Source organism: Prosopis cineraria, unplaced genomic scaffold (genome assembly GCF_029017545.1).
Source record: "Prosopis cineraria cultivar Desert tree isolate PC_DT_omini unplaced genomic scaffold, ASM2901754v1 PC9, whole genome shotgun sequence".
In the NCBI taxonomy this organism is placed as follows: Eukaryota; Viridiplantae; Streptophyta; class Magnoliopsida; order Fabales; family Fabaceae; genus Prosopis; species Prosopis cineraria.
In genome coordinates, this window is record NW_026555340.1 from 18820475 (window position 1) to 18834566 (window position 14092).

Genomic DNA, 14092 nt, shown 5'->3' on the forward strand with positions numbered 1-14092 from the left:
CAAAAATATACCCAACTAAGTAGATACCAAGTTTAATCAAGTTACAGGACAAAATCATGATTTTATGAAAATATCTACTTCCTCCATTTAAAAATGTAAAATATTTTTAATCAAATCTCATCCCTCAGTAAACTATTTTCAACTAACCTTATCTTTTTATATTTATCCTTATTAAACACCCTGCAATAAATATAAAATCATCATCAATAAGGACACTTTAAAAAAAAGATGATAATTATACCTCAATAGATTAAAAATGTCTCACATTTTTTAATACCCAACTCATCAAAAAATATCTTATATTTTTAAATGAAAAGAGTAAATATTTCTATTACATGCCAAAATTTATTATGAACTCAACTATTTTTTTTTTTTTTTGAACTCAACTGTTAAGCTCGAAGAACTGTCAACATTATCTCCCGTTTTGATCGTAATGAAGGCACTCAGAAGTCAGAATAATAAGCCACTGAGTGAAACATGGAAACTGCGTCGTCCCCAAGAAAGCTTAAATGGAATATCTAAAGTCTAAACAAGCAAATAATTCATGTCTTTAATTCTAACAAGATTCTATCGTCTTAATCAGAAATGCAGCTTCTAATGCTGACTCCTTGCTCTGCAGATAACGGTTTTCCTCTACTATATCTGCCGTCAAATTTAACAGTATTGGTCTTTTTGGGTCCTGAATGGTTACATCACGGACTCGTGCAACCCATTTTGCTGCTTCCCAGACTCCGAATCTGAAAGGACAATATCAGCTGTAAATATGCGGTTATGAACAAAGGGGAGACAAGTGATGAAAACGTTGATATGCTCAGAGGTGAAGCCCACGCATAGTAATGTTAACAATGCCAACAGAATTATTGATTGAATCCAGCTAACGGAAAATATAAAATGACTCAAGCATTCTTAAGTTTTAATTGGAAACATTATAAACAAGGAAAAACACTCGTTACTTTTGGCGCTCATCTCTAAGGCCGCCCCCGAACATAATCCAGCTATGGCAGGAAAAATCATATTTATAAATCATTTTTTAGTATTTTCACTAGAACAAAGAAAAATCTTATATCTCATTAACCCTATCTAAAAATTCAACAAGTTTTCAACTTTACCCCTATTAAATATACATACTTTAAAAATCAAATACTGTAACATTTAAATAACCTTCCCAACATTTAACAGAGTAAAAGGGTAAAAAATGCATACAATAATTATTGAGGTATCCTATGAATAGGATCAAAATAGATATTCTCCTTGTCATATAACTAGGACTAGAGTAGTATGGAAATTAGGGTTAATCCACCCGATTAAATCGGAAAACTATTAAACTAGTGTCTTGATTGATTTCATAAAATACTTTATTTATAATTGATTTGATAATAGTTCGACTACGGTTTTAACCATTAACTTTTAAACCAAACTTCAATCGGTTTAATAACCAGTTTAATTTTCAGTAACTTGGGAAAAAAATAATTATCATGAGGATATTACCGTGTATTGAAAGAAGAGGTCACTAATACAGCTGGATAAACAACATCCTTCTGAATATTGTCATAAGGAGAATAATCCCGAATGGCAAGAAAATCATCAAGGTCCCCAGGGTAGCCAAATTCTTCATAGTCAACAGGCAAAAGTGGTAACAGAGGATATAGAAGAGTGTTGGTCGCATCTAAGAATGGTACCTAAAGTAGAAACCAGAAGAAAGAAGGAAATGAGAATCAATAAGATCTAAAGCAAATAAATATAAACTCCAAAGCCAAAGAGTGCAGAGATTCTAGGAAACCTTCAAGATTGCAGCGCGAAATAAATCTGGACAACGGTTGATAGCTGAAGCAACCAAAAGGCCTCCGGCACTATATCCCCAACCTGCCAATTTATCTTCATCCACTATATCTCTTTCAATCAGAAACTTGGCACAAGAGATATAATCATTGATTGAATTAAGTTTCTTTGTACGTCTTCCATCATGATGCCATTTCTTGCCGCAACCACCACCACCTCTAAACCATGATAGCAAAAATTACAATAGGCTAGAGAATAAACTTCAGGGAAAAATAAAAATTCATACAAAAAATTTGCAGATATTCAGAAACAAAAACGCAATTATATTTGATAACAAGTACAATAATTTTAAGAATTTTCATACAAGGGGCAGAGCATGCTACCATTTTACCAAGGGCTTACCTAACATCAGCATAAGCAATGATCCAACCACGATCTAGGAGGCTTTTCAATTCACCATGCCACCGTTTATCAAGCAACTCACCATAAGCTCCGTGTCCATGCAGTAACCCAGGCTTTTTATTCTTGTTCTTATTGTCACGTGCAAAAACAATAGTCAAAGGAACCATGACCCCATCAAGTGAAGGGACATCATATTGTTCACAAGCATAAAACTCAGAGAGACTATTCCATAGGAGGTCATCTTGTACATTAGCATTCAAAGAATTCGAACGCTTAGGGTATGAGGAGTCCCGGTTCATGGTTGCAGATTTCATACCATACAGTATTTGTGTTCTTTCCTGAAGCAGATTCTGCTGTTGAATGATGTTCCAACAACCAGTTGTCAGGTCATAATCAACCACGGCATCAGGCATCTGTAAAAATGCTCGATATGGTAAATAAATTGGAATTTGAAGATGGGTTTTTTCAATCAAAGTTGCTGGTTGTGACTGTAAAATGATCAATGAAGGCCAGAGTAAATGACTATAAGTGTCTCACAATCGTATCTCACGTCGGGCAAATATTGTAACAATAGGCACAATATAAATTGGTATGAATAAGGAATACTTAACAAGGACAATAGTAGTACACAGAGCAAACTTTGGAAGCAAAATGAAAAGGTGTAAAGATGTAAGCAAATCAACATGAAGAGAAAGAGATCCACCAATATTATTATGAAATAATTGAACTTTTACTCAGTGTTTGCAGCATTAAGTGATACTCCATGACAGATCAATAACGATTAAATATCAAGACATCTCAATCATCTTAATTCCATATTCAGTGGCCATTAATAATTCATATAATATGTGGAAATATATAATTGTCCACAAAAGCAAGTCAAGAGACCATCTCCAAAATCATTAAAAACATAATTCATCACATACCACAGGTGATGATATTACAAAGCGCATCACTGATGAATAGTAGTCATAATTAGGTCCAGGTGAAATTTGACAAACATGTTTTGGAAGAGACAAATACTGTAGGTCCAGTTCCCTCAGTTTAATAGCCCCCTGTTCACAAAAAGAGGCCAAAAGGAAACACTACATAAGATGATAAAGCATACACGCAACAAAAGTTTCATCTGCTAAAGCAAAGACATTAGAATGCTCTTTCATTACCTTCCCAAAGGGCAGTGGCAAGCTTACAGAACAAAGCTGAAACTTCCGCCCTTCCCTTGTAATGAGTACTAGGTATTTATCACAAAAATCAACATCCTCCACAATCAAATTTTGGTCATCAACAAATACTTCCTGCAGCTTATAAAACATGTTACGTGAATTTGATTATCAAAATCAAGTAAAAGATATATATATATATATATATAAACAAGTCAAGTAGAATTGTAACTACCACAAGATAAGAGTCTTACATTACGGATAACTAACCAATGCTTCAACTTACCTCCCATTTTCTTGGATTTGAAGAATCATTCACTGAACTACAAAGTAGATAGTGATTATCCACTGATTTGCTGCCTTTTGGAGAATCTGTAAATAAATAAAGGTAACCTTGATGATGCTCTATTATGCAGTGAGCTAGAGCATCGCACTCCCAAACTAAAGTCATGCCCGACAATGGATCAGCTGCATTTATCAGAAAGACCTAAAATATGGTCACAATTACTAAATGATTGGGATTTGAAAAGGATCTTGGCTTGTCAGATTCTACAATATGGTACCTTCGAAGACATTATAGAGAATGTATTTACAGTCACAAAACGAAAATCTTTTGTCTGCCTTATATTAATGTGAACACCTTCATCCGATTCTTCCAGAAGCAAAACATCCTCATCAGTTGATCCAATCATACTGCAGTAGATCCTATACAGTGGAGTTTGGGATAAGGAGAAGTTACAAAAATTTCAGTGCTGATAATCATATACAACCAAAAACCAAAGGGTTCTTTATTCTTCTAATGCTTGAGGGCACAAAGAAATCAATAAAATGAGCAATTTAACAACCGGTAGGGTCTCTTCCTGTGATCAGTTACAACATAAAGCAACGCCTGCCCATCTTTTGCCCATGCCAAATTTGAAACTCGATCTGCTTGAGGCTTGCTACATAATGAACCAGAATTTAAATTTCTCACAGATAGCTTAAAGTAGTCATTGTCTTTATCATACATAGTGTATGCAAGAAATTGATGATTTGGTGAAATTTCCGACAATTCTTCATAAGCATAACCTAAACAAGAAAGGAAAAAACAAAAGCATTTAGGACAACACCATTTACTTAACCAGAGGTTCTTTCTCTTTCGTATTAAAAAGCAATCCAACTCCTTCCTTGTTATTAGAGTAATTATATACGACTGAAGAAGTCCCACCTTCATTGCACTAAGATAACTGTACAAAGAAAAGAATTAAGAAAGATTGGTAATACCGCCAAATCTCTCTGCTTCTTGATTGTAGTCAAGAAGCTTCTGCTCAATTCTCTTCCCTGACGCAAAATCGAATCCCGCTGAAGGAGATTTATTTGATATGAATTCCTCGTTCAAGCTCACCAACCTTCTACACAGTACCGGGTACTGCTTTCCTTCTTCAGCACGTCGATAATACAACCTGAACATACGAACATCTACTTCAAATAGCAGAAAGAGGAGAAGAAATGCTTACACTCTGAAGTTGTAAGCAAAAATGGGGGGAAACTTGTTCGGTTTGCTAATTTTATTCTCTTCAAGAATAAAAAGCAGGACATTTCGGAGAATAATCCGAGCGAGAGACGTACCAAGCGCCCCAGCGAAGTGGAGGAGTAGAAAGTTCAAAGGCCATTCGAGGTGCCATCTCGGATTGGAGCTTACTCTGGAGGCGCTCAGTCTCAGACATGATTGCCTCCGTGTATTTCTCCTCTTGCTCCATGTAAACGTCCATATGGCGCATGGCCACCTTGTCATTAAGATTGGACATCCAACTATACGGGTCCTCCCACGTAATCCCATGGAACTCAAATTTCTGAGGCTTCTTTGGAGGCTTTGGAGGCGTCGGTGGTGACGGTGGAGACGCTGGCTTAGGCATCTTATAGTGTCGAAGGTGACAGTAGCGATGGCGGCACTGTCTACTGACACTACCCAATCGGAGAAACTGGCGCATGGTTGGCGTTCCTTCTCTCTTCTTCAGCAACGGCGACTGTCTTCTCTGCTTGGCAAACGGGAAAACAGCAAACTCCGTTCTTCTTTCATCGTGAATCGTCTTTGGTCCGCCTTCGTCCTTCTTCTTTTTTCTCCTTTGCCGCCAAATTCATCATCAATTCCCAAATCCCTAATACCCCATTCCTCCTTCCTATATGTAGAATAAGATCACTTTCTTGTTTCTATGCGGCTTCTGGCTTGCAAAACAAATTGACGCCTACTTGAGGGCTTGTGAACTGTGCAAAAGAAACTTTGCTCAAAAATAAAAAATAAAATAATGTTATATTTTGATACACATGAATTTAAATTTAAATTTAGATTTAAATCAAATCTATTACTTGAATAATTAAAAATATATGGATTTAAATTTGATCTAAATTCAAATTCAAGTTCTCCCTTAATCTCTTTATAATTTGAAATCATTTTTAAACCCCTATTATTTTAAATCCTAACTCAAACTTTTTTGTAATTTGACCCAAATGCCTAAAGGCTTGATTGACCTGTCAATTGGAGTGAACCACTAAAGTTGACAGAAACAAACTACCACCATTGACTGAGAAGGGATGGCTGACTTCTGCTGAGACCAAATAGAAGGTGAGGACAGGGATCGGATGGCCGACTTCCACCAAGATTGGACCGACAATGATGATGACAAGTCGACTTCCCCCAGCATCAGACCGACAACGATGACGGGGACTAGACGACTGACTTCCTCAAACACAGGACCGACGACAGCAACATGGATTGAACGGTTGGCTTCTACCTGAACTATACCTATGGCAATGATAAGGACCAAAAGTCCAAGTTCCACCAAGCGAGGACCAGACAATTGCCTTCCATCGTCGTCCCTTCAGTCTGGTCTCTATCGATCCAATCCAATGTCGGTGAAAGTCAGTCATCCGATCCCCATCATCAACGTTGGTCTGATCCTAGTGGAAGTCATCATGCTGTCCTTGTCATCGATGTTAGTTCAATCTTGATGGAAGTTGATTGTCTAGTCCTTGTTGTTAACCTCAATCTGATCCTAGTGGAGGACGGCCGTTCGGTGCCCATCATCATCGTCGGTTCAATCTCGGTGGCAGTCATCTATCTGGTGCTCATTGTAGCCATATGTTCAATCTCGATGAAAGCTGGTCATCCTGTTCCTATCGTCAACATCGGTCTGGTCCTGTGGAAGTCAGCCATTTGGTCCTTATCATGGCCATATGTCTGATTCCAGTGGAAGTCGGCCTTCTAGTCCACATCGTCACCATCGGTCCGATCTCAATGGAAGGTGGAAGTCAGCAATCCATCCCTTATTGTTGCCACTAGTCTGGTCTCAATGAAAGTCGGTCGTTCTGTCCCCTTCATTATGATGGTCCGGTCTCGATGGAAGTCAAAGGTCTCGTCCCGATCATCACTAATGTCATAGTCCCAGTCAACTTTGTTTCTCTAATCCCGTTAGAAGTTAGTGATTTGAATCGTTGAGTTTAACTAATCTTTCAAGTTTCTTTCAAATTTAAATATAGAATTTAATATTTAAAATTTTACTTTAGATCAAAACAAAAAATTTTAATATTATAATTTTAAATTTTTTATATCATCCAAATAAAGAATTCAGTATTTATAAATTTTAAATGTGAAATTTCACATATGAGATTGTAAATCTAAATTTTCAACTTAAATTCACTTATCCAAACACAACCTAAAAGAATTGTGCAAAAGAAACATCAACCTTATTTAAAACTGTTTTTATTTTATTATCCTAAAAATTGATATTTTATAAAACATGTTTTGAGAATAAAAAATAGAATTTTTTTAATTTTTTCTTATTTTTCAAAACAATAATCTCAAAATGTTTAAAAATTATTTTCATTTTTTTGTTATTTAAAATAATATTTTATTTTTTTATTCTCCAAAATATTTTTTGAAATCACGTTACCAAACAATTTTTTTTTTGGAGAATAAAAAACCGTTTTTAAAATAGGTTGCCAAACACTGATGTAATTTTTATGATTTATCTTGTATTTTAGAGTGCTATTGTATTTATATTGTTTGAAAAATTTTAATTTTTAGGTTAAAAATTAAAATCATTGAGAAAAAATAATTTTAAAAAGTTTCAAGTATTTCGGCCAATTTGATTAAGCCCTAAACCTAATGGTGTTAGAGTTTGGTCTGACTATATGAGTTTTTTTATAAGTTTAGGTATTTTTAGCTGAACTAAATAAGCTCATTTTACCTAAATTATTGGCTCTAATTTTTGCCTTTGAACAATTCTTTAAGGAGCATCCGATACCTTAAATTATTGATTAGAGCAAGTTTACCCTTAAAATAATTAGAATGAAGTATTTTTCCCCTTGCCATCAAATTACCAATGTTGACTATTAAAAAATGCTAACTAAGACTCTAACGTTTACTATTAGGGAATTTAACAGTAAGAGCAAAAATGTTTCGTTTTAATTACTTTATAGCCAAATTGCTTTTACTAATAATTTAAAATATTGGATGCTTCTCAAAAAATACTTTAAAAACAAAAATGCATCTTTACCTATTAAAAAATCAATTGATAGTAATGATCACTAATGATGGTAACTTATGTAATTATTGGTTAACGTAACTGTAGTTTTAATAATTAAATGTAATACAATTTAAAACAAGAAAAACAAAGTGAAAACAGTTTAAGATATTTCTATTTTTTCAAAAAAAGAATGAGAATAGTTTTGAAAACAATTAGATCAAAAGCTTTTATTCAAAATAAGTTTTTTTTAATTTTTTGTTTTAAAAACATAAAACCACTTTTTAAAATAGAAACCAAACTGACCATAAATTGTGGTTGCTCAAGATGAGCAAGGCTTTTTTACCAATATACTATAAACAGCAAAAGAAATTATCCAAAATGCTTCATAGTGAAAAGTATTTACTCAAATAGTATACTAAAAATCTTTCAAACTGAAAATGAGTTTTATGGTTGTGAAGAACTTGTTCAGGACAAGGATAATTTTATAGTTGAAAATTATTTTTATTCAATAAAAAATGAAATCATTCATTGCATGATCAATTTATGCTTTTTTTATTGACTTGAAATTTTATTTAATATTAACTAACTGTGAGAATTTCTACTTTCTTTTCTTACTTTGTTTTTCCTTGTGATTCATTCAAGCATTAGATAGATAAGCCTTTACTATAGTTAACACTCCTTCAGCACTCAATGAGTTTGATAGAACATATGAATATATGCAATGGTATTTGAGACATACTCAATGATAAATCTAACATATTAGTTGTGATACTCGGTATGCGGTAAGTTTTTCACTTTCTTCCACTAGTACCATCCTTTTTCTTTGTAAAAAAGTATTATAATCCAATATCTTATTGTTCATTTTAGGCTTACATAGCAGAGGAGTTATATAAGCTAACGATTAATTCTTATTTAGAATGCTCATTGCATTGATTATTGAGATAAGGTTGCTAAAGACCAGGGCGAAGACAGGAATTTTGGTTCAGAAGGGCCGGGATGACAAAGTATATATGATAATTAAAAAAATATATATATATATATATCACCAACATAATATAAATATTTTAACATATATATATATATATTTATATTTAATTTTACACATGTATAACAATATATATATATATATATATATTTATATATTAAGTTTTGCTATCAATTTTAATAAAAATCATTAGTTATATGTTTATTATAAATGTTTTAGCAATTTTCTTCTCAATATAATTATCATTAAATTAGTAAAAATTTCATCATCTCTATGAGCATTAAATGATTTAAATACATCATTAAAATTTAAATTTTTATTCAATTTAATAAGCTATATTACTTGCTTATTGAATTTACTATTTAATTTTTTTCAATTGGAAATTTTAGTAAAAAAATATATCAACACATTAATATTGCTCAATTGTCATAAAATCTTAATGTCAATGAGATAAAATTATATCGGAGTAAAAACCATTGATATCATAAATTTTAATATCTTGATTATTTTTAAAAAAGGAACATCTTCACCAAATCTCTTACCTTTTGGATCAGTGATTTTATGATAGATATCAATCACATATCATTCAATATATCTTGAGATTTATGTTGCAATGCTTAAGAAAATCTAAAAGTGAGTATGTATAGCATGTATAACATTGTCTTGTTGAAAATGAGTAGATTTTATGACAACTATATTTTCAAACTATTAAAATAATTGTTCTATACATATGCAAAAAATTACATATAGAATTAAAATGAAAATTTAACCTAGTATTTCATAACTTCTATAATGTGATAACTTATGGAAGTTAAAAATATATAATCCTTATATTTTATTAAGAAAAAATTAAAAAGTTAGGAGGGCCATGGCCCTTACTAGTCCCCCTCTTTCCACCCTTGCTAAAGACCAACACAATATTTTACTTGTGATGATAGAACAACAATTTAATATGAACTCTTAGCTTGCTCCATTAAAAGTTGAGTTGCCTCGTCCACAAATTTCTTAAGATAGACCAAGCAAGTGATGTGGTAGCTACTCATTTACTTACCCATTAATTGAAAATCAAAATTTAGGGGAATAAAAGCCTTAAAAATTTAGTCAATCTCATTACACGTCAGCATTATCATTATCATCACCTTCTTTCACATCTCCTAATCTTACTCAATTTGGTCTCATTACATGCCACCATCATTATTATCCCCTCTCAACTCACCCATTTCTATTCAATTTAAATCATTTATATCTTTACTTGATGATCCCACACTAATTTCAATTGAATACAACACTTCTATTTTTGAATATGATAGACCATCAAATGAACCCTCAACGGTCAATTTCTTTAGTTGAATCACCTTTGATTTATTTAAATACACCAACTATACATATAAATAAAACACTTGAAACTCAAGATAAGAGGAACAAACAACAACAACCATGGCAATAGCATATGAGAAGGAGAACAAGATATGGTACCGGAAGTCACTATTTATGAGGTAGATTAATTTTCACATCCTATTCATATAACTTAATAATTTAGTATTAATTTTCATAAAACTTAATAGTTATTTATTTATTATTAAAAAATTTTAATTTAACATGCCTTATATCCTTAATCATATTAGTAACAATTTATTTATCATTTTCATTCAAATAATTACTAAATTACGAGACAAATCATTCATTTCAACCGACAAGTGCTAAGGTTGTTTAAAAATCGTTCCTGCCAAGAACAAATTTTGTTACACTTGGCACTATATATTGAAGAAAACATTCAAGTTGTCGTTAAGTTTATAAATCGTTCAGCGCAAGAACGATTTTAGGTGTAGTATTTTTTTTTAAATAATTTTTACAGTATAGCATTTTGATATTTTCCTTTACCGTTTGTACTATCATTTTGAAAAAAATCCAAACTGAGTAGGAATTAAAAAATCGAGAAACCTACGAGTTGTGCGGGTTAGCTCATGCTAGACTATAAGAGCACCCTTGCTTGCAAATGTATCTTCATCTTATGCGTGTGTCTGTTTTTTTTGTTTGTTTGTTTAAACTGTACATAATTTGAAATAAATCCCAGAAATCATAATTTGAGAATATTGCAAAATACTATAAATTTTTATGCTTGACAATGAGTTATTAATTATTAATATAAAATTTAAAAAATATATTAACATTAGTTTAGTAAAGTAGAATATATTTAATTTTCCTTATATAAGATTAAAAGATTAAATTAGATAGATTAAGAAAATATGTTAACAAAATTATTTTTAATTGAGCTCAATAAAAGTTAAATTTAGCTCGATAATACTCCCTCCAAACTAAATTACAAGACATTTTCAACCATATTTTGCATATCAATAAAAATAGTTATTTTATTATTTCCATGAAAAATGACATATTTCTTTTCTGTTTGTCCTTAGCCCTTTTTATCATGAAGAGTAAGAAAAAATGTTTAGTAATGTTATATTTCCTATACACAGCATTAATTAATACAACGATAAATTTAGAAAAAATAATTTTAAAAAATAAGTGTCTTATATTTTGGTCTAAGCTTAGTTGAAAAAAAAAATAGCTTAGTCCTTTCATTCAATAGTGCAAGTGTTTTTGATTGAATTACACCCTTATTAAATTAATTAATTATCTTTACAATTATATATTCTTTTAATATTTATCTCTATTTAATAGTATATCTCAATTAGAAAGTATTATTAATTACACCCCTGATTAAAAGATATTTTTGAAAAAAAAAACTTCATTAGTTATATCTTGAAAAACTCAAAATACCATATAATTTTGAACATCTCACCTTACAAAAATATTTTATATTTTTGAACGAGTACAATTTGAATAGAAATAGTATAAGATAACAAATACATGTATAAAAAAATCATACTATTTAGAGAAAATTACATCCAGGACTTACAAAAGAGGATTTATTATTAAGAGATTCCATAAAATTACAAAATACCCCCAAGTTTCAAGTTCTATGCATTTACAACTTAATTAAAGGTATTGGCAATTGGTCAATGGCCATTTATAATTTGTTATTTAAGTTGTTATTTTTCTTTATAAGTTAAATAATCATTGCTCAATTGTTCCCTTAGACAAGTTATAAATACACAAAATTTGAGATTTGAAAGTATTTTGTGAATTTTATGAGATCTTTTGATAAGAAATTTTCTTATGTGGGACTATATGATTTTCCCTATTATTTACAAGTTATTGTTGTGAGCACCATATTTTATTTAGGCTTTCAGATGTAAATTAAAAGTAAATAAAAAACCAATAAAATTGACTAAATTAAATAAATAAGGAAAATAGGATTTTATAAAAAAATATTAAGAAAATAAAATAACATCTTCATCATTTAAAAGAATTTTTTTCTTTTTTCATGACCTCTAAATCCTCACAATTATGGTCCTATCAAATTAAATATTATAATTGATTCAAATAATTAAGGCAAAAGTCAAATGAAAATTATCAATGATTTGACGTGATTATAATTGATTAGGTTATTAATGAGAGAAAAAACTTTAGTTAGTAGTAAAAGAAATAGCAAAGAGAAAAGAAGAAGGATGAAGAGAGAGAAGTTTTTTTAAAAAGGCAGAGCATAAAAGTGAAGTTTTAAAAAGTAAGTAATTCTTTTTATCCTCTGACCTTAGGTGCGTGTTTGATGATGTACTCATAGGTTTCTTGTCACTCTTGTCCTTGCTATGCATGATAGCAATATGAGGTTCGTGTTTTAGGGTTCATATAATTATTTACCATTTTAAGTTGCTACTACTAGTGATTGGTACAGTAAATTTTCATGCTGATATAATATAAATACCTCGTGGCTCTTATACTAATTCACAATGTGATCCACTTGTTGAATTCAAAACGATTATGCCTTGTCCACATCCTCAAATTTCACATCCTTTTATCTATTTTGTTTATTAATATGGTTCATATGCATCATGTGTTCGTGGCAAATGGTCTGTGATGAATGGATAATCATGATTATTAATTTCTGCGTGAGATGATGGCACCGAATCTTGGGCTTTGAATTGACACTTCTAGTTTTGTTTTATTCATTGAAATTGCATGCATTTTTTAAAGGGGGTCTTGATAGAAAAATATTCCTATAACCTTTTTATATTTTTTTTAAAAAAAAGAAGATCTAGGAGTGATGTTAAATTATCTTAGGTATTTGATATATTAATGGAATGAGTAATACTAAATCATTATAAATATCAAGTGTCAAATTCTAGAAAATATCAAAATTTATCGGTTTATTTTTAGGATCCATGAATGATACTAAATCACTGTAGATTAATAGAAATAAAATACCATGAGTGGCACCAAGTCATAACAATTATCAATTTTTATACTAAAAAGTTCATCATTAAATTATTTTATAGGGTTATAGGAATTTTATTTTAAAAATTTCTTTAAAATTTGTCATGAGTGATATCAAATCATCATATGCACTTAAAGCATCAATCAGTGGATTATGAGTGATATTAAATCACCACAAGTTTCAAGACTAATTAAATTTTTCTCTCTTGTGCATTATTAAAAATAATAAAATTTTAGCACATTTTAAATTATATCATCAGTGATATTAAATCACTATGGATCCTTTAAAATATCAAACAAAATATTATGAATGACACTAAGTGGCAAAATAATAATAATAATAAAATTATTGGCAATTTTTTTAGGATATACCCTGAGTGATACTAAGTTACCATAGATTTCTAAAAATCTCAAATAAGATACTTTGAATGACACTAAGGCATCAAATTTTATATGAAAATTTCATAATTAAATTATTTTATAGAAAATTCACTTAAAAAATTTCTTTAGGGTTTGCCATGAGTGATACTAAATTACCGTGTATACTTAGAGTGTCAAACAGTGAAATGTAAGTGATACTAAATCGCTGCAAGTTTCAATACTGGTTATTTTCCTTTTACCCAAAAGTTCTTCCTCATGAAATTTTTTATTTAAAAATAAATATAATTATATAACACAAAATAACATTCCCTTCATAAAATAAATTAATAAAAAATTAAAAAAACCTAAATAATAAATAAATAATTTATTTTTCTTTATCTTTTTAATCTTCATTTTTGCATGTGATTAAATGATAATTAAGATATTATTAAAATATTAATTAATTTCACACAATTAATTTAAGGTAACCATTCTTATGAATGGGTGTCGTAGGATACCTAACACCTTTTCCATATACAATTGATTCTAGAATCTTTTTCACATAT

At 30.6% G+C, this 14092-nt stretch overlaps 1 protein-coding gene across 1 annotated transcript; it reads right to left on the reverse strand.

Annotated features, from left to right (window-relative positions):
* Positions 1-401: 401 nt before the first annotated feature.
* Positions 402-5546, reverse strand: LOC129321030 (uncharacterized). The gene is made up of 11 exons (XM_054966760.1): positions 4950-5546; positions 4605-4783; positions 4187-4409; positions 3905-4046; positions 3628-3828; positions 3345-3476; positions 3108-3236; positions 2182-2594; positions 1781-1997; positions 1489-1679; positions 402-737 (listed from the first exon to the last, which is right to left on the reverse strand). Exons 1-11 carry the CDS (start codon positions 5309-5311, stop codon positions 557-559), a joined length of 2370 nt encoding a protein of 789 aa, XP_054822735.1. The 5' UTR covers positions 5312-5546; the 3' UTR covers positions 402-556.
* Positions 5547-14092: the final 8546 nt, after the last annotated feature.